This window comes from Gavialis gangeticus, unplaced genomic scaffold (genome assembly GCF_001723915.1).
Source record: "Gavialis gangeticus isolate Ggan-Ray unplaced genomic scaffold, GavGan_comp1, whole genome shotgun sequence".
Taxonomy (NCBI): Eukaryota; Metazoa; Chordata; order Crocodylia; family Gavialidae; genus Gavialis; species Gavialis gangeticus.
The window spans coordinates 20986789-21007998 of record NW_017729022.1 but is presented as its reverse complement, the minus strand read 5'-3'; the positions used below and the strand labels follow the sequence as shown (position 1 = coordinate 21007998).

The 21210-nt window shown below is 43.3% G+C and overlaps 1 protein-coding gene across 3 annotated transcripts in view; it reads left to right on the top strand.

Moving 5' to 3' along the window:
* The window catches only part of PPM1H (protein phosphatase, Mg2+/Mn2+ dependent 1H), a 240388-nt gene that overhangs the window by 192210 nt on the left and 26968 nt on the right, over positions 1 to 21210 (top strand). For all 3 annotated transcript variants that reach the window (XM_019514646.1, XM_019514648.1, XM_019514647.1), the window contains exons 7-9: positions 6567 to 6630; positions 8510 to 8617; positions 19940 to 20091. In XM_019514646.1, coding sequence (XP_019370191.1) covers positions 6567 to 6630; positions 8510 to 8617; positions 19940 to 20091 — 324 coding nt within the window. The remainder of the gene's footprint in view (positions 1 to 6566; positions 6631 to 8509; positions 8618 to 19939; positions 20092 to 21210) is intronic.

Sequence of the window (21210 nt, the reverse complement as noted above, 5' to 3'; positions counted from 1 at the left end):
GGGTTTTTTTTTTTTTATTTGGGGGGGGGGGGGGTTAGAATTTATAAATTGCCGTTTATGGAAATTATTAATGGAAGGGCAATTTTGCTGTTTCATATAGACCCTAAAGAGTGGTTCTCAGTTTTTTTAGATTGGAGGCACCTTCCATAACTTCTGTGAATTGAGCAGCACCCTATTTTAAAAAAACCAAATATATATATTAGTGTTTAGTTCCTTGCAGAGGGGCCAGACAGTAGTGGCCAGACAGGGCCTGAGCCTGTACTTACATTCTCACACCTGCTTATCTCTTCACATTTCGAGACACCCTTCAAGAGATCTCGTGGTGCCCTGGTTGAGAATTACTGCTCTAGAAGTTCAGCATGTTTTGTGTGATGGACCCCCTCTTTTTATGGAGAACCCAGTGTAGTGTCTTTTAACCATCACAGATATTTGTATATAAAAATCTTTTCTTTACTTTGGATTCTTTGTTCCTACCATCTCCCTTTCCCCCAAGCTTCACCACGCTGTGCATGCTTCTAAAAGTTCTTTCTGTGTCTCTTTAGCACCTTCCATGTTAGGTTTTCATCGTATTTGTCCACATTAATTTAGCCTCATATCTTGTTCAGTAAGCCAAGGTTGAGGAAACTGAGATAATCTGAAATTGTAGCTAACTTCTAAAATGGTGCTTAAAGTCAGACACTAGTATCCCATATTTACAGACCAAACTAGGACAGTGATACGATTATAGTACCTAAGCCTGCCCTTAACTTTAAGCACATACTTAAACACTTTGCTGAATCTGTTGTTGACTTATTTTTTGTGTGGAGGTTTTGTCTCTTAACTGCATTAGGCTCTCTCTCCACCCCTTTGAAGGCTTGGTAATAAGCAGCTGTTCATTCTGGTTCCACAGTAGTAATAAAAATAGCTAGCCAATTCTTAAAATTAGTGACTTTAGCTCCTTTTAGTCAAAAGATCAGTTCCAACCTATTGTTCACCTCCTACCTCTCAACAGGTGAAAAAAGGATCATTTCTAGTCAGTTTTCTGTTGCTCTAAGATTAAAACCCAACTTTCCATTGATATGAGCTGGGAATAGCGGTGACTGAAAAGTAGCAGAGTAGTACTAAGAACAACTTTTATCCTTAAGCCTATCTTGAAGGGATGCTCCCTATTCCTAGTTTTATTGCAAAACAACACATTTCTGAAGCTGTTGCTCATTCTTTATGCTCAACACAAGCAGCTTATGAAGTTGTTTCAAATTCTTGCCCCTGGACAACACAACCTATGCCATCCTTCAGTTGATTTCCTCAGGTTTATATTTGAGTTTTCAGTGAAGAAACTTACAATTCACTTTGGCAGTTTCACAAGGGGCAACATAAAAAAGTAAAGAATGGGACTAGTATAAAGTCTGTGCTGTCCTGTTTTCTATTCTGATCCTTTGAGGCTGGAGAACTGGCATGATCACTGTTTCTTATTTGTGCACAAGCATGTGAATGCACCACCTTTCACAGGCAGTAAATCCTTTAAATCACCTTTGCTGTAATGGAAACGTTTTTAATGTTGAGTGTCCTGCTTTGACACGTTTGTGTAGTGCAAATTTTTAAACACGTACGTAGAAGAAAATTTTAGAAAACTAACAAACATTCTAGGTTTTGGGCTGTTGCATCCATATTTAGCCATCTGCGATATTTACTTGAATCCAAGACGAATCTGAATTTAAGATGACTCGCACTATAATTAGATTCTATAAATGGAATATTTATAAATTTGTTATAATTTCACACATATAGAGTCTAATTATTGGAAGGTCATCTTTAGTTCATCCCTCTAGACTGCTGCAGGGGGGCTGGCAGTATGTGGGGGGGGAGGGTCAAGCAGCCTGCCCCCTGCTTGTCTCCCCACAGCCTCAGGTCCCCCCTTTGCCTTCCACCTCTGCTCCCCTTTCTGCCCCTTCCCCTCTCATGTTCTGCTTCCCCCACACTCTTCCTCCATAGCCTCTGCTCCCCCACTACCTTTGGGGTCCTCTCTCCCTTCCCCACTCTCCCACCCGGCCTCTGTTCCCCACCCCTCTTACCATTGCTCCATGCTGGCAGGTTCTGTCCCGATTCTATCCCCCACAGCAGCCATGCTACAGGACTGGGCTGGGGCTGTGCTCAGTGCCCAAGGCTATACCATGAATGGAGCCTGCTGGTGGGGGTGGCGGGGGAAGAAGCTGCAGGGGGAGAGGGCAGGGTGCAGAGGCAGCAGCGGAGGGGTGGGGGATGGGACAGGGACAACAGGCAGCAGCTAAAGGTACATCCCTAACCCTGGGTAGGGTCTGAAGCCCAAACTATAGTAGCCCCCTGCTCCCAACACCCGCCCCCCTCCCCCCATTGCCCTCATACTTGATTCTGAGATGAGGGGCTTCCCCCCCCATGTTAAATGGGGAAGAAAACTTCATCTTTAGAATCAAGTAAATACGGTAACCGTTGTTCAGAATTCAGCACTCCAAGCCCCCTATTTACCTTAGCAGGAGCTCTTGACCTCAGCAATTTTGAAAATCAGGGTTTTTCATTGTGGACGTAGTGTCTGAGCTGCAGGCTCCTGTTTGATTGTTTTTTTAATCTTGGACTTTATGCATGAAATAGAATAAAAGCTGCCTGAAAAGAAACTTCTAGATTTAAACCTTGCTTTGCAGCATCATTATCAGTACAGAGGAAATTTGGTCCATAGACTACTGGGTTCATGATATTGAACAATTTCTTGCTGATTTTTGCAGTGTGCTTAAAACAGATTCCAGTTAGCATGCGAGTAACATCATCTAGGTCCTGGTTCCTTTTAGTTCTGGCACTGCTTTTGGCTCCTGATGCAGGTTGGCCCTGTTTTTCCAAAATGTTGATACTGAATCCAAATGTAACTTTGTGGGTGGTACATATGTTGAGCTTTTACTGAGTACTTTTGGATTGCCACAGTCTTTTGCAATCGTATTTAAAAAAAAAAAAAAAAAACCCCCAAGAAATCAAGTAAAATAAAAGGCAGCTAGCCCCATCTGCATTCATACCACCATTCTCCCCTCCCTTTTTGCTTTTCTTTTTCGAAAACATTTTAATGTGATGGGGGCATTGACAGGATTTAAAGGGGCTCAGAGCAGTAAGCAATATTACAATTTCATTTTTACTATCTCTTTTGTCATGCTCTGATGGTCTTTGAGTCTTTCTGGAGCACTGATCAGAAAATAATGCAGAAACCGAACGGCTGTAACTAAACTCTGCATATTGTTTTGTTATCAGAGGGGCTAAGTTGAATTGCCTGCTTGTCTTGAAGAAGGATTATGCTAGCAGCTTTTATAAACCAAGAGGTTCCTTCACTTCTGGGCATGTATGTGTTTATACCTATCACAATATAGGATCTGTTTATAGAGATTGTGCTGTATATACAACACAGGTAGGCATAAATGCAATTTTATTATGTGAAGTCAAGTGAAATAGTCCAGAAGGTTGTAGCTTGGGTGAAATATACATATGCACAAAGTACAGGAGGTTTTGCACAGTAGGAACTTCACAGCTTCCTTCCTTTTCCCCAATGGAATCGCTGAGTTGCTAGCTGAAAAACTGTCCTTTATCATTCTCCTGCAGGAAACCACATACTCATATATTATTAATTCTGTTTGGCTAGTGGTGTAGGACTTAGGTACTTGTCAAGACAGTCTCATGTTGCTTCTCAGTATATGAGTGCCATTTCTACTGTGAAGGTTAAAATTCTAACCACTTTTTTTTAAGAGGTGAGGGATTGTTTCAGCAATAACATCAACAAAAACACGCTTGAGATGAGTCTTGATGCCCACATTTTGAGACACTACAAAACAAATAACCTGAGCCTCTTGGGTCTCAAACTCTTAGTTGCTCCCCTCAGGGTCACAAAGCAGCCATTTTCCTTTCCTGATCTTTGAATGAAGCAAATTTGCTTCACCACTTCCAACTTGGCCTCTTCTGTCATCAGAGACCCCATAAAACATTGTGCCAGTCATGCTGGCTGTCTTGGGAAGCTGGGTGTGAGGGAACATTTCTGAAAAAGATTTAAACAAAGTTGATTAGTTTTCTTCTTTAAGTACTAATGGTGTCTCTTGTGCTGTCCCTGAAGGCATAAAAACTAGATTATGATTTTCTAGGGTCATTTAGAACCACATAATATGGAATCAAATTAAGTCCTTTTTTGCCTAGGATCAGAGTACGACTGCCTCAACCTCCCCATGGTTGGGGATGTTTCATCAGGGCTCTCTGCATCATAGGTCCAGTTGAGGGTGGTGCAGTTTACCTTCAGCATAGCAGCCAGGAAAGGTGAATTGGTGAAGGAGACAGAAAAGGCTTGGTGAAAAGGCTTTAGTCGTTTTGATGAGAACAAGGGAGGCAGCAAGAAGGACACTTATGACTCGCATCCTTTCTTGGGGAACCCACCTACATTCTGCTCCATGTTCAGAGTCCATTTTTCCCCATAGATCTGGATCTGCTTCTGATCCCCCACAAGAAGATGCTACTTGGAAGTTGTCTCTACAGTATCCACTGAGGAACCCTTCATAGCGTGTTTCCACTATAATTTCATATCAGTTTTCCCTTTCGTGCTTCCGTATACCTCCTCTTCAAGCCCCTCTGTTGATGTATTCCAATGTGGTAACCCTACTCCCAAGAGGAAGTCCGCCAGTCATATCTTTGTAGAGTGGCAGCCTTGGTCCTTTATGCTTTTCCTTTGAGAGATCCTGTCTGTGGCCAGTGACTCCCAGTGATGAGTCTGTGTTCTGCACAACATACTTTATTACAGCCATCAAGCAACTAGCATTTTTTTCTGTTTGGCTTGATATGCTAAGATGATTTGGTATGTGTCATAAAAGAAATCACAGTTTTTGCTTATTTGAGATGCAAACAGACTAATTTTTTAATGAACAGTTATTTTTTTCCTCGAAGGTAGAAGGCAGTCATTCCAAGAAATCATCCTTCAGGTATATATTAACTTCTGCTCAAAGCATAACAACAATTCAGTTGTGCTACCTACCTAAGTTGCAACTCCCAGTTGCAAACCATATGGGCTTTTTTCTTTGTCTGTAGTATAAATGCATCCTGCAACTATAGAAGCTATTTGCCTCAGAATATGGAGGCTTTTCTTGTACAGTAGACTTCATCTGCTTTCGGAGCTGCATTTCGGTGTACAAGATAACTAATAGACAACTGTTTGTTTTTTTTTAATTAAAATATTTTTACTTTATGAGACACAAGCCAATTAAAAATGCTGATTTTTGACCCTATCTGACAATGCAAAGAAATTTCAAGATAAGGCTTAAATTTCATGCCTGTATTGCTGCCTCTTAATCATGACTTACAACGTTGTGCCCAGGTAATGCAGCACATAAAGTATGCAGTGCAAGACTGTGCATTGATCCCAGTTCTTTGCAATATTTCAGTGAGGCAGGGGGAGTTGAATTACAGCTGGGTTTCAATATAGGATTGCAGCCTTAATTTTTAATTTCCTGGCTTCTGCTGGTTTGTGTCACAACCTTAATGTTGTTTAAACCTAATTGAATTTGATTCCCATGTGTTCAAACAGCCAGTCCCGCTCCCGAGCTGAACATCAGGTGTTGAGGCTCTGGCTGAACCTGACAAGAGGGTGCACTGCTGTGCATTCCCTTCTCACACTTGTCCATTCCAGTTCAGTGATGAATACTGATTTGTTCTCTCAGGTGATGACTGTCATATTACCCAAAGGGTCATTGGGGAGGGGAGGAAACAGCAAACTGGAGAGGGGACAGACATTTGTGTGTGTAAAAACAGGAGGGGGAGGTGCAACCTACTGTCTTTTGGGGACTATATGCCCACACCCTGGTAGTGCCCTATCACCCTGTCCTGCATGCAAGTTGTGCAGTGCAAAATAGTCTTAAGCTAAAGCCTTGTGTTACCTTTTTACCCCATCAGTGTCAAAAATCAGGTGTGTAAAAGGTAGTATATGCAGACATGCAAAAACACAAGCAGGGCCTAAGCCCACCTTCTCATCTCAGCAATTTCAGAGCTATTGTGAAACAGTTTCTGGCAACCTTCAGTGGTACAGCCAAGGTCAAGTGAGCACTAAATATCCTTCTGAAACTCTTCACAATGCAGACCTTGCTTTGGTATAAACAGCTTGTGAAGGTGAGAACAGGAGCTGCTTCACACATCAGCCCTCCACAAACTCTGTTCTTTCTCAGTTTCAGATTAATCATTTGAATCCAATGATTGCTTTGTATGGCACTGTATTTATTCTTATATGGTTAATGAAATAACCAATAATATATCAGCTATGTCAGTACATGTGCCTAATTAGGATGTTGTTCCAATTGACTTTCTTAATAGAAACAAGATTGGCTTGGTAAATACTTTGTTTTTTACATTCGCTTTTCTTTTGGTCAAATAGCACAATTCTGTAGGGACAAATGTCTCTATGGGGAAAAAAGCAAATTGACAGCTTGATGCAAAGATGGAGTCTCTGGAAAAAATAATAATAAAAAGAAACACAGCTGTTTGTGTCAGGGCATTGGGTCACTAATTGGGTGCAAGCTTTAAAAAAATGTTGTTTATCCCCCCCACAGGGCATACAAGACCATTGAGGAAGATGACTTGAAGTTTCCTCTTATATATGGAGAAGGCAAGAAGGTGGGCATGTGTGCTTTCGTCTAACTGAAGGGATAAAGAATGCAATGCTGTTTACCACTCAGTTTAGCCTGTGGCAGTTCAGTGTTTTCCACTCAGTATCTCTTTATTTTATCGTTTTGACAGCTTGAAAGAATATTGCGTCTGTCACAAATCAGTCTCTGCTGTCAGTGTTAGAGGGGGAGTGCGGTGTATTAAAAAGCAGTTTTATAATAAACTTAGTCATTTTCTGCTCAATTTGATTTTGTTTCCTTACACCCAGCTTTGTAAACAGATTATTTTGTACTGTTGTAAATAATTAGGCCAGAGCCTCTCAGTCAAAAGACTGATTATACATGGAGTTTTTCTGGGTTTGGTTGTAGAAAGTGGATCAGCTGGGCAAAGAAGACAAAATGCATCGTGTTTTCCAAATAAATAGTGTGTGGGAGGGTGTTAAACCATGTTTTGCAGTGCACTGAAATCCTAACTTAAGGAGGGGAAGAGGGTACGCGGTCAATGTGATACCTCCTGAAGGGTATTGTCTTAGATTGCTTTCACAAGAACACAACATGCGATCTGTCTGCAAAAATGCTTGTGTAAAACAAAAATGGTAATGCTCTCTGAGTGTCAGTGTCTCCAGTTGCATAATTATGAATAGCAAGATTATTAGTGCTGATTCCAGCAAGCTTAGCTAGACACAGCAATAGGATCAATAGAAGGGCATGGAGGTCTGTTTGCTGACACTGGTATGCTTGCTGTGTTTCTAAACAGAACTTCTCCACTCATTGGGTTCTTATTTGAATACAACAATATGCAATCTACAGAACTGCTCTGTTTATGGAGGATTCAGACCATAACCTGGATGGTTAATTTGGATTTTTTTTTCTTTTTGTTTTTTGCAGTATTTTTGCATATGTCGCTTTTTCATTTTTTTTCCTCTTTGTTTGTGGATTTAGTGTTTTACTATGCAATGCTATTTTGAGTCAGCAGGGTGGCTAGCTGGCATCAGTAGAATGAGGCAGTCCCAACACCTCCCCTAACCGGGGGAGCTTAGAGGTATAACAGGTGGGTAGTTGGGAAAGAAAATTTCTTGGGGGTGTGGTTGGTGTCCTGCAGGAAAATTAATCTAGCAAAGCAGGACTGGGGAGTGGGGGGAGAGAGGCCACTGAAGATCATCTCTTATATTGATTCTCTGGTCGAGGTGGGAGAGAGGAAGTTTTGGTAAGATTCATCTCCAAAACCTTTGTTGTTCTCAAGAACATCCTTTTGTGTTGTTGTGTCAGTAACTTGAATTTGTCCTTTTGGTTCCTGGCTTGCCAAAGGGCACATGTGACAGCACTCCAGTGTAAAGAAGTATGTTGTTTCCTTGAGAAGCAGGAGCAGATGCACTATTAAGACATCTTCATTTTGATAACTTGTCTTTGTTTTTAAAGCCTTCCTTTCAGTGTCCCCTCAGCAACTGCCCTCTTTCCAGGCAGTCAGTGTGATAGGAAATAACATCACTCTAAGAAATAGCTATTTATATATTCAGGTAATGGAGTGATTATTGACTAAACTTCTTGATGTCTGATACAATTTAATATTATTTAGCTTGCTAGCAGAATCTGAGCACTTCGGAGACCGATTAGGACCCTAGAGAGATCACAATCTAAGGTTTAGCCAATACATAGCACAGAATAAACAGGCAAATGGGGAAGTTAGGAGACTCAAAAGTTTGAAGGTCACTGTGGTGTTCCAGTTAATTTCCCAATCTGGGGAAGAAGAAAGTGAAAAAGAAGGAAGGAAGGAAGATAATTCTTCTAAGCTCCTAACTGTTATGTAGGAGAGTCACTTTCTTTTCTCTCCCACTCTAATGTTGTATATTGAGAGCATTTTTATACTAATGCATTTCTCTCATTTCCAGGCTCGAGTTATGGCAACTATTGGGGTAACTAGAGGACTTGGAGACCATGACCTAAAGGTGCACGACTCCAATATCTACATCAAACCCTTTCTGTCTTCATCTCCTGAGGTAAAGCATCCTTGTCCTTGATATATGATTTATGGGAGAGAGAGAAAATAAATTCAACTAAGTGCAGTTTGTGCATCCCAAATGTTCTTCCACTCTTGGCATTATCTGAAGTGTTGGCCTTATCACATGAAAGCTGTATGCATCCCAAGAAGAAGAGGAAGAAACAATAGGGGTAGTACTGTACAGTAAATAATAATGTAATTACCGTTCCCACTTTGTGGATGTGTCTATACGTACAATTAGGATGTAGCAGTACACTTCAGCACAGTTTGTGGTGGAGTTTACTGCTCCCAGGTACAGTGCAGTATTTGCACATGCTCCTGGGACCACAACATGCTGAGCTGGAGCACAGCAGCCCCGGCTGGCAGAGAGCTCCGGGGGGGTCAGCCTGCCAGCCTGGGGATGCTCTGACCTGCTCAGTGTGCTGTGGAGGGGCTGATTGGGGCATGAGGGTGCTATAGTGTGGGGCTAGCCGGCAGGCAGCTCCTGCACTGCCGTGCTTTCATGTATCAGCCAGATCCATCACTGTGTTTTGCTGCACATAATTGTGCCACTATAGGATAGTACTTGTGATGCAGTAGTATCCTACGGCAGAATTAAGTGTGGCCTTATAGCGCCACACTTGTAGATGGTGATGCTTTACTGCGGAGCTAATTAGTCAGCTCTGCAGTAAAGCATCTCATGTGGACGTGGCCTGTTTCACCTAGTGGTGGGTTCTACATATCTCTGTCATGGCCCTGACACCTTCTTATCCTCTGTCCCAGTATAGGTTGCTACTGCTGCATCTTGCCACTGCATAGCAGAACAAGATAATGCCTGTTTGCCTTGAACAAGCAGCTGCCCTGGAGAGGAGGGAATATATGACACACAAGATGGTGTAATTTCCATCAGTTATGTTTTCCCATCCTGGGAAAAGTTACCCAGGTGTAGGGAACTGCACCTTCCCTTTTTGCACCCAGTATAGATCCTGATGTGCATTGGTTGTGTTTGGGTTGTGCATCTGCCTTCAGAGCATGATGTAAAACTCACCTCTTTGTATAAGCCTTCCTATATTGTTCACATATAAGGAATAGGTCCTAAACATTTAGTTTAAAATAGAAAGCAGAAGCAGTGAGCCAACAAGAACTAAGAGAGGAACCTACTGAGGACAGATACAAGGCTAAATTACCAGGGGCCAGATTCTGAGATTTCTCTCCCCTCCAGTGGCTGCCAGTAAACTCTCAACAATTGCCAAGATTCAACAATCTGTTTTTGATAGTTGCTTACTTCAGTGATGAAAAATGCCCTAATAATGATAGCCTGAGAGTGAGAGCAAATATGCTGAAAGTGTTGCTGCTGCTAAAAAAGCAAACAGATACATTCAGTGGACATACAAGTCACCTGATGTTTAAAGACCATCTACAAAGTGATTCTGTACACTTGAAATAAAAATAAATAAATAAATGAGTCCCCTTCATCATTCACTCTTCTCCATATTATTTCCCTCTCTCTCCCTCTCTCAGAATAAACTGTTTCTCACTTTGGATCAAGCTCTGCTATTCTAAGCCAGGCAATCAGCACTTCTGCCCTCATTGCTGTGATGGATATGTTCAGTGCCAGTATAATGATGCAATTCTCTCTCTTCTTTTCTGGCACTCTGAGACCTGGCTCTTGCTGTCTGTGCTGTAGCTGTAGTTGTAGTAGAGTGTCTCAGCAGGATCGACCTTGCCAATCACTGCAGTAGCATTTGTTCTATATGCATATGTGTAAATACACTGCATCCTGTAGGCTTTCCTCTGATTTAGGTTTGAATTCCAGCACGGGACACTCACAAGTCATACTCTATCCATATTTCACAATCTCTAAATGCGTTATGAAATTAAAAGAAAAAATGGCCTTGTGTCCATAGTCTCTTTAACACTAAATCCAGGAGAAATATAATTGGTGTCAGTAGGAGGAAACAGAATAAAAATGTAAGGTATTCCATGAAAAAACACATGGCCCCCCAAAATTCTGACTAAGTTGTGCTCAAGTTCATAACTACCCAGCATCTGTATTATAAAACCCTCTCCTTAACCCCTAGCAGCACTGAACGCTTGTCACCCATGTATGTTGTATGAGGTCAACTCTATCACCCTTCCCCACATGCCTCGCCTCTTTCTGCAGTGTGTTTGGAGTGTGACCACACCATACTGCCCATAAGTGCAGGGATCTTCCTGCGGTAGTTTCACAGGGTGCCCGTACATGTGCGCTGATGAGTTCTAATTAGAATAAGTTTGCTGGAGCTCTAGCATGCTGCAGTGTCACGTGTATTTAGCATCCCACATTTCAAAATGGTACTGGGGTACTTTAACTAAAACTCTCTGAATGAGCTTTAGTTAAAGCACCTGTGGCCATTTTGAAATGCAGGATGCTGAATACATGTGATGCTGTGGCTTTTTAATTAGAGTAGGTGTCCTGGAGCTGCTCTCATTAAAACAAATCTGCACCCCACCCCCCCGTTTCCTGTTCCTGGCTTCCTGCCTTCTGATGCCACTTCCTTTCTCTATTGCCTGTAAATAGAGACACACTCAAAGTAGGCTGGTTAGGGATGACCTCAGGGTCAGCTTTGCATTTGTGTAGATATGCCCTCACATAAAACCTGTTCTAAAGCAACATCTTGTTCTGTAAACTGCGAAACTCATCATTTGGAAATAAATTAGGAGGATATAGCAGTAATAATACTTGTCCTTTTACATAGCACTTCATCTGTAGATTTTGAATTCTTATATAAAGATACTCTTCTGAACAAAGTAGGGGGTCAAAGCACCTGAATGACTCCAAAATGGAACTCCGTTTTAGGGAAGAAGAAATTGATTGGATCAATAAACAGGACATGATATGTGGATTCAAATATTTGCTGTCCCCATGTTAAGGTTGTTTTTTATGGAAGAGGTATCTGGTAATCCAGTAGTTTAGGGCAGGAGTTGTCAACTGGGGTACTTAGGCCATAGGGGGTACTTAGGCCATAGGGGGTACATGCAGGCAGGTGGGGATGGAGCGTGCCCTGGGGCGCAGTGACGGCATCTCCCCTGGAACATTGCCATAGTTTGCTTTTTGCCCAGGGGAGGGACGCGCTGGGTGCTGCCAGCCCCACACAGCACACTGCAGTGCCTCCCCACCCCTCATCTCAACTTGGTGTCTGTGCTCACTCTCAGAAGCAGGGCTGGGGGGTGATGGCAGCAGTGCCCCTCTGCGGGCTGCATAGGCACTGCCCAGCCAGTGGGGTGGGGAGGGTGGGGCTTTGCATGTGGTGGCTGCCGCAGTTGCCACCACCTCGCATTCGTGCCACTTTCCTATGACCTATTGCACAGGCGGCTCACAATTGGCCAGGCACAAGGCCAGTCAGCAGCCGGCAGAGCTACACTTGCAATGAACTGTAGGAAAGCGGCATGGGTGCAGCAGCGGCAGTGTGGGGCGGTGGGTGGTGGTGACAGCGGTGGCCACCATGTGCAAGCCCCCCCCGCCCCTGGCCAGCTGGCCGGGTGGCACGTGTGTGGCTCTCAGAGGGGTGCCACTGCCCTTGCCCCCCTGGCCCTGCTCCTGGGAGTGGGCACAGAGGTGCACTTCTCACCCCCTTACCATTCCTGATCTGGCCCCCTCAGCCCTTTCCTGGCCCTTCCCCACCACACACACTTACCTAATGGGAGGGAGGGTGTCTGCATCTGCATCTGTGGTTGTCTGCGTGGCTGCATCTGCCTGCGTCTGTCCCCTGCCTTCCCAGTAGTGGCAGGCATGTGGTGTCACATGACTCTTGGGGTAGTGGAGTGGGGTGCAGAATCCAGCTTGCAGCGGCAGCTGTCTCCACCCCATGCACAGATTTGGGAGACACGTTCCTCTTGGACCTCTGGCAGGGTGCACGCAGCGGTGTGAGCTGCCCCCTCCCCCGTGCGCCCCTGGAAGAACCGCTCTTGCGGAGCTGTCCTGCATGTCATCCCAGCTGTGCAGCACCTGCCCCTGCCCCAGCCCTTCTCCCTCCCTCACCATGGAGGCCTTGATCTGCCCCCCACCCCTTATAAATGAGAAAAAATATAAAAGGGTACATGAACTGAAACATTGAGGCAGAAGGGGTACACTTGTTAAAAAAGGTTGAAAACCCCTGGTTTAGGGCTTCTGCTGGTCATCTGCAGCGAGGAAAGACTATTTTTCTTTTCCCCTCATTGGCTTTATTCACTGTTTGCTGTGGGTATGGGTGGTGGTGTGTGCATATTTGCATATGTATATGCACCATCCTCTGAAGAACTAGATAGTGGCTACTTAGCTATTCAATGGAAAAGGCACATTTGATAGCAAAATTTGACTTCTGTTTATAATTATGACAGCTGGCCACACGTCAGACTGACTATCCAAGAAATGGAGAAGGCAACCATATTCTCATAAAGCCTATGTGAAGATCTTCCTGAAGACTTCATAGATATGCAGAATAAAACTGCAGGGCACCTTAGATTCAAATCAGTGTTTAAGAGAGAGCTTTAGGAACTGTGGCATTTAAAGGAACAAATAGGCCACATACTTAGAGAAGTACAGTTTGATTAAATAAAGTCAAGGTGGTTTCAGAATACAAAGGTTATATCTCACCAACCTGGGATTCTTTTAAAGCTTTGAACTGCCAGGGAATAAAAGAAAAATGCAGTAGATGGTCTTACAGAGTACTTGGAATTTGCAGAAAGCTTTTGAGAAAATGTTCTACATCACAGGTTAATATGAAAGACACAGAGCCATGAAGTAAATGGAAAGTTGGCAGAGTATTCTGGAAATTGGCTAAAGGGCAGGAAACAAAGGGTAGCAGTAAAAAGCTAAAAGGAGATTAATTGGTGAGTGCTGCAGGGAACAGTGTTGGACCTCTTTTTATTATTTACATATAAATTACTTGGAGAAGGGTATTGGAGGATATTTCCTTGTTTACCAGTGAAACTGCTTTGGATAACATTACATGTAAAAAAGGAACAATACAATTAAGAAAGGATTTAATTTATTGAAGTAGCTGTGCTGGTCGATCGTTCAGAGAGCTGAATGTAGAGTATTGCCCCTGTTGGCTGTGTGGCATGGTTTTTATTGGGGCAAGCTTCTCCAGGAACCTCCTGGGTGGCTGCAGCAGCAGGTCAGTTTGCTATGAACTGTATTTAAGCCAGAGGGGTTCATGTTGGCAAGTTTGAGCACTTCACAGTTCTGCTGTGGTTCTTTCACAGTCCACTATGGGCTTTTGTAAGTGAGTAGATCCTATTATAACATAAACACAAAACTGTCCTTTTTTTATCCTGGATCCAGAGTATTTCTTGGCACACTGAGTCCCCAGGGAGCACCAGTACTAAAAGAAACTACTCATTAAAGAGATCTATTGTATAGCAGGCTGCAAAACCCTTAGCCAGAGAGGAGGTGTACTTTGGATTTAGCGCAGAGCTGCTGCTGCTAAATCTCAGCAGATACCTAAGAGCTTCAGTCTTGGTGTTATTCAGTTTGTTTTACCCACCCCCGATGAACATTCGTGCAAATTGTTTGCTGGCTTTAGTTTTAAAGTTACAGCACAGATCAGGAAAGAGAGACTGTCAGGTAAAGTCCAATTGATGAACTTAATAGATGGTTATTGTAGAAGGATGGTTGATTGCCTAAGTGCAGGGAGGAAGCTGGGAGCTCCTAGGGAGTGAAAGGAAGCGGGGTGATGTGTGAGGTATTTTGGAGGGGACCAAATGGTTTGCCTGAGGCATTGAGAGAAGACTGGGATTCTCATGGGTGCTCTTAGTAAGGGTAGTTGTACAAGAGGGCAAGTGACTGGGAAGAGAATATGCACAGCTTGTGAAATTACTGGGAAAGAAGAAATTGGGACAGTTGAGGGCGGCAGTAGAGTTGATGGGAATTCCATGAAGAGCATGAGAAAGAGTCATCAAATTTCTGCGGAGCTGCTAGGTAAAGGAGAAACATGGCTGAAATGATATAGGTTGAGGAAACAACCACCCAGACAGGCTTTGTGTGCAGTGTGAATGGCAGCATGAGCCACTAGAGAGTCTGGATTGTGGAAATGGCTTTTGTTCAGGCTGTGTGATGGCCTTGCCAACCACTCATAGCTATGTTCATAGATGCATAGATTGTAGAGTCGGAAGGATCATCGTGTCTGACCCCCAACGCAGGAAACAGGACCAAAGTTGGATGACCCCAGTCAGGTTCTTATCTAGCCTCCTCTTGAAGACCTCCAAGATTCTGGCCACCCTTAGTGTGAAAAATTTCTTCCTAATATCTAACCTGAATCTACTCTCCAATAGTCTGTATCCATTATTCCTAGTTACTCCTAGGGGTGCCCTGGTAAATAGTGCATCTCCAATTCTTTGTTGTCCTCCCTTGATAAACTTACAGGCTGCTACAAGGTCTCCCCTCAGATGTCTCTTGTGAAGGCTGAAGAGATCCAGATCCCTCAACCTCTCCTCATAGCATCTTGCACAGAGGCCACTAATCATACGAGTGGCCTTTTTCTGGACCCTCTCCAGATTTTCCTCATCCCTCTTGAAGTGCAGAGCCCAAAATTGGACACACTACTCCAACTGTGGCCTGACCAATGCTGCATAGAGGGGGAGCATCACTTCCCTCAATCTGTTGCTCATGCGTGTGCTGCTGCACAATAAGGTGTGATTGGCTTTGTTGATGGCTTCGTTACACTGCTGGCTCATGTTCATTTTGGAGTCAACTATGACTCCAAGATCCCTTTCAGCTGCTGAGGAGGTTATCCCCCAACCTGTAGGTGTGCTGGGGATTCCTCCTCCCTACATGGAGTACCTTGCATTTGTTTTTGTTGAATTGTATCCTGTTTCATTCTGCTCATTGATCCAATCTGTCCAGATCAGCCTGTATCCACTCCCTGCCCTCCAGTGTGTTAACTTTGCCCCGTTACTTGGTGTCATCCATGAACTTGGACAGGGTGCTCTCCACACCCTCATCCACATCATTTGATGAAGATATTAAATAACACTGGTCCAAGGACCAAACTGCAGGACCCCACTGCCCACCTCCTTCCAGGCTGAGAACGACCCGTCCACCACCACTCTCTGGATGCGGTAACAAAGTCAGGTGGGTGGCCAACTGGCTTAGGGAGTGTCTACTTCACAGCCTGCTAGCTTCCTTATGAGACTAGGATACGAAACTGTATCGAAGGCCTTCTTAAAGTTCAGGTAGATTACGTCTGCCTCAGCTCCTGTGTCAAGGCAGTGTAACCTTTTTGTAAAAGGCTATAAGGTTTGTCAGGCAGGATCTACCAGTGACAAACCCATTCTGGTTTCCTTTCAGCATCATTTCCCCTGCTGGGCCTTCACAAATACGCTCTTCTATGATTTTTTCCCCCCAAGGATAGAGGTAAGACTGACTGGCCTAAAGTTACCCGGCTCACCCTTCTCCCCTTCTTAAAAATGGGCACCACATTGACCCTTTTCCATCCTCAGGGATAGATACTGCACATGTTATCTGTCCAGTATCCATTTGCACACAAGCAATGTGGCTGGAACATAGATTTTATAGATTTCTTAGATGTTAGGAGTTGGAAGAGACCTCCCCAAATCGAGTCCAGCCCCTCTGCCATGGGCAGAAAGTCAGCTGGGGTCAAATGATCCCATCAAGATAAACATCCAAATACCTTTTGAATGAGTCCAGAGCAGAGGAGAGTCTGTTCCAGACACTGCACACTCGGACAGTAAAGACGTTTTCCCTTATAACTAGTCTAAATCAGCCTTCCATGAGTTTGTGGCAGTTAGACATTGTTATCCCTTGCGGGGCCCAGGTAAACAACTGTTGTCCCAGATCTTGATCCACCTCCCTTATATACTTATAGGCTGCCACCAAGTCCCCCCTGAACCTTCTCTTCTCCAGGCTGAATAGTCCCATGTCCCTCAGCCTGTCCTCATAAGGCTTGCTCTCTTGGCCTTTGATCATATGGGTGGCTCTCCTCTGGATTCTCTCATGCTTATTGACATCCGTCCTGAAGTGGGGGACCCAGAACTGGATGCAGTACTCTAGCTGAGTATAGCAGGAGGATAATGTCTCTGGTTTGAGATGCATCGGTGGATGCATGCCAGAGTTTGATTTGCTTTGCTGGACACGGCATTGCATTGCTGGCTCACGTTCATCTTGTGGTCAATCAAGACCCCAAACCTCTTTTGGTTGTGGTGCTAGCAAGCGTAGCACTGATGAACCTGTAAGTATGATGCTGGTTCTTTCTTCCAAGGGGGAGCACACTGTGCTTTGCTACATTGAATGCCATCAGGTTTTGGTCTGCCCACCTTGTGAGCATGTCCAGCTCAGCCAGGATCTCCATCCTGTCTTCCAGTGTGGCCACCTTCCCTCATAGTTTAGTGTTGTCGACAAACTTTGCCAGTCTGCATCTGATGCCCGAATCCAGACCATTAATGAAGATGTAGAAGAGTACTGGCCCAAGTACCAAGCCCTGTGAGAGTCCACTGGTAACTTTGTGCCACATTGATTTGTTCCCAACAACTAGTACCTTTTGGGTCTGACCTTGGAGCCAGTTCCCCAGCCATTGGACCATGGGATGGTCAAAGCTGCACTTCCCCAGCTTAACTGTGAGGACATCATGGGAAACCAAACCAAAGGCATTCCTGAAATCCAGATATATGGAATCCACCTTATCTTCCTTGTCCAGGAAATGCATTACCTGGTCATAGAAGGAGATGAAGTTGGTCAGGCAAGACCTTCCAGTAATAAAACTATGTTGGCTGACATTCAGAGGGTTGCCTTCCGTTAGCCTGTTGCTGATGGATCCCTTGATTTTTCTTTAATATCTTTCCAGGGATATATGTCAGACTGATAGGCCTGTACTTCCCTGGATCTTCATTTAAATTTCATTGCTAGTTAATTTCCTGAATCATGGTGGGTGTAAGGTCAGCCAGTGGAGGATGGCTTGGAAGTTTGAGACAAATGCCCTATAAGTTGGAGATGCACAGTTTTCAGCCATATAAGATGCACAGAATGTCTTTTTTTTTAAAATTAAAATACCTTCCCATCATTGTACTGAAATCTACATGGCTGTATATTTTTCATCCTTTCATGTGCTAGATCAGCTGCAGTTTTGATAGGATTCTGCTCCAGTGGAGAACACAAGTGTAGGCTCCAGTTCTGTTCTCGGTGAAGCCAGGAGTTTTGCTGTCAGCTCTAATAGGAATAAAATATAAATTATCCTGTTTTTTCCCAGTGCTACCAAAAAGGCATGTGTTGATTAATTTGAACTTTCTTTGCATAGGTGAGGGAGAGAGGGCAGAGAGAGAGGGGATCTGACCAAAATGTGCCTTTGTATGACAGCTGCCTTCCAATAATAAATATTTATGAATATTTATATGTATATATAATTTTATTTTTACAAATAAATATGTATATATAAATATGTACATATATGTATATACATGTGTGTATATATGTATATATTTATATGTATATATAAATTTATGTATACAAATAAATATGTATATATTTACAAATTTATATGTATATATAATTTTATATTTACAAATAAAATATTTATTTGTATATTTATATACAAAGGTTTTATATACCTTCCAATAATATGGAAGGCAGAGGGGATCTGACCAAAATGTGCCTTTGTATGACAGCTGCCAATCTGATCAAAACACTGAACTGAACCAGTCACTTTGAGATGAAAGCATGAACTGTTATACCTAGAGCGAAAGAGCTCAGCTTCCATAACCGCAGGGAGGGGACCTGTATTACTAGTAGGGATAAATCATATGCTAAAGAGAGATAAGTAATTTGGCTTTGTCTTTAGCTGATTCTCTCCAAAGCCCTATTTTGGACACACCTTAAATAATGGAGGAAAGGTGGTATTTTACAAATGATCATCTTTCTTTTGAGTGAAAAGCAAAATGGTGAGGATTAGCACTGCAATCTAGGTGATTGTTTCTCCTGTACTGGTTGCAGTCCCATAAAATCGTAATTGCATTAAAAGGTCCAAGCAGTTTATGTGCATTTCCTGCTCCATATCCCCGGAGAGAAGAGCATGCCGGGAGAGAGTAAAACAACTTTGTCATCTAGCTGTGCCAAGTACGTGTCCCAGCAAACTTGCAGAGTACTGCTGTGGTTACTGAAGCACAAGGATGAAGCAGGATGCATGACCAGGTGCACTCTTTCCAAATTTTAATATAGATCATCATTTCCTCTTGTCTGCCTTGCCAAGGCGGTCACGCTTCTTTCTCATTACAGTCATTGCTGGGGTAATTAAAGTGCTCTGCGAGGGGTTCACAAGGACTCCAAGTTTTAGTTTGGGAATTGGAGCAGCAGGCAGCTTGACAGTTGGAATGCAGCACTGGCTGGAAGATGACTTGCATCCAACAAGACTCATTTAAAAAACTTATGGGATGACTCAGTTAACCCCTTCAATCCTACCTTTAGACAGGTCAGGCAAGGAGGTAGTACTGGAAGCTTTTTTAAAGGCAGATGTCACAGGCTTCAAGAGCAAGGTTTTAGTGATATCTTTTAGTGGATGAACCATATTTTTGGAGCAGCGTTATGCAAGTTTTTCAGCACAAGATACCCTTCCTCAAGTCTGAGAAAGAATGGGCCTTCCTGGCTACAATATTCAAACCCTAGTACAGGCTCAAGGGTTAGTCTGGCAGTGTGACTGCAGCCTTAACTAACAAAGTCAATGGGCATTTTATGGAAATAGCTTAACCCTATGACTTGTTTTTACATGGTTCTGCAAACTGGCCCCACTCCAGCAAAGCACATAAAAACATGCTTAGTTTTTAGTGAGCATCTGAATAGTCCCATGCGCTTCAACAGGACTACTCACATGCTAACATTAAAGCACTGCTTCTGGATTATGGCTGTAGGAAAAATTTTATATTCATATTTTATTCTGCTGTACAAGCACTGCAGAATATGTGTGGTGTATTTAGCATTTTTAATTGGATCAGGGCAAACGGATAAAAGAGCTTACAATGCAAAGCCTGTCCATAGACAGAGCTGGGGGAGGAGAAGCTTTGATTGCTTCGATCCTTACTAATATAACATGGTGACTGTGGCCTCAGCTCAGGAATGTTTAAGTCCATCCATGTCCAGGTCAACACTTAAGAATTTGCAAAGTGCTCTACTGAAGTAGGGAATGCTGTCCTGAATTGGGACCCAATAGAGCTCCATCAAGGTGACCTAGTGTGAATGGAGCCCAGCTGCTTCATGTGAGATTTATTTTAATGCCCTTTCTTAGTCTACTAAATCAAGACTACCATTAGCAGGTTTTCATGCATTGAGTTTTTCCTCCTTAATGGAAGTGAATGTTTCCCTGTTTTTTGATTTTAGGTGAAAGTCTATGACCTTCAGCAGTATGAGCATGGACCAGATGATGTGCTGATCTTGGCTACTGATGGACTCTGGGATGTATTATTAAATGAAGAAGTGGCAGAAGCTGTCACCAATTTTCTACCTAACTGTGACCCTGATGGCCCCCACAGGTTTGTGCTTTTATATGACATTTAAAGTTCATATCTAGCAGTAAGAGTGATTTTTTTTTTGTGCGTGTGTGGGGTTTTATTTTTTTACAGGGAAATATGAAGTAAAAGGCCCGTTTCTTATGAGTTCTGGATACTTATCCAAGTTACAAAATATTGGTTTCTAACTTGGATACAGACTGTCAAAGCAGAACATATTAAATATATTTTGAAAATCAGGATAGCTGATCTGACAAACACGTTGGGGAAACTGTCAGAGGGTCTACAGCATCTTTCTTCATGCTCTTCTCTATTCACTCTACCAATGAGACTTTTTAATACAGAGCATATTGTCTTCAAGAGCTCATGGTTTTCCACTTTCTCTTCTGGATAATCACTTCTGTTTAGATTAACTCTTTCTCTGAATGAACTTGTCAGCAGTAGTGCTGCAGCACCAGCTTCCACAGAAAGAGGTTTTGTTGTAAAGGGTGCTGGGGTGAGAGATTTTGTCTTTTCCTTCCCTAGACATCCTGAACATCATCTCTGTAATGCAGCCATCTGGTGCAAAACCAGTGAGGTTGTACCTGTTGTTTTAATATGGGTCTTCTATTCCCATTGACCCACAGACTGTGCCAATAAGTAAGATGATTCCTTCATCACTTAGTGGACCATATTATGTTAATACATACAATGAGAGACTGCAGGACCTGAACCTGTTCAGCCTTCACAAGAGAAGGCTGAGGAGGGGGGACCTGGTGACAGTCTATAAACTCACTAGGGGGGACCAGAAGGGTTTGGGAGAGACCTTGTTTCCCCTAGTGCCCCCTGGCATAACAAGTAATAATGGCCACAAGTTGTTGGAGAGGAGGTTTAGATTAGACATCCGTCAGAACTACTTCACAGTTAGGGCGGCTAGGAGCTGGACCAACTTCCAAGGGAAGTGGTGCTGGCTCCTACCCTGGGGGTCTTTAAGAGGAGGCTTGATGCCTACCTGGCTGGGATCATTTGAGCCCAGTTTTTTTTTCTTCTGCCCTGGCAGGGGGTTGGACTTGAAGATCTATAAGGTCCCTCCCAACCATACTTCTATGATTCTATGAATACTGAACTTAAGTAGCACTTAACTAACGCCTGCGATCAGAAAGA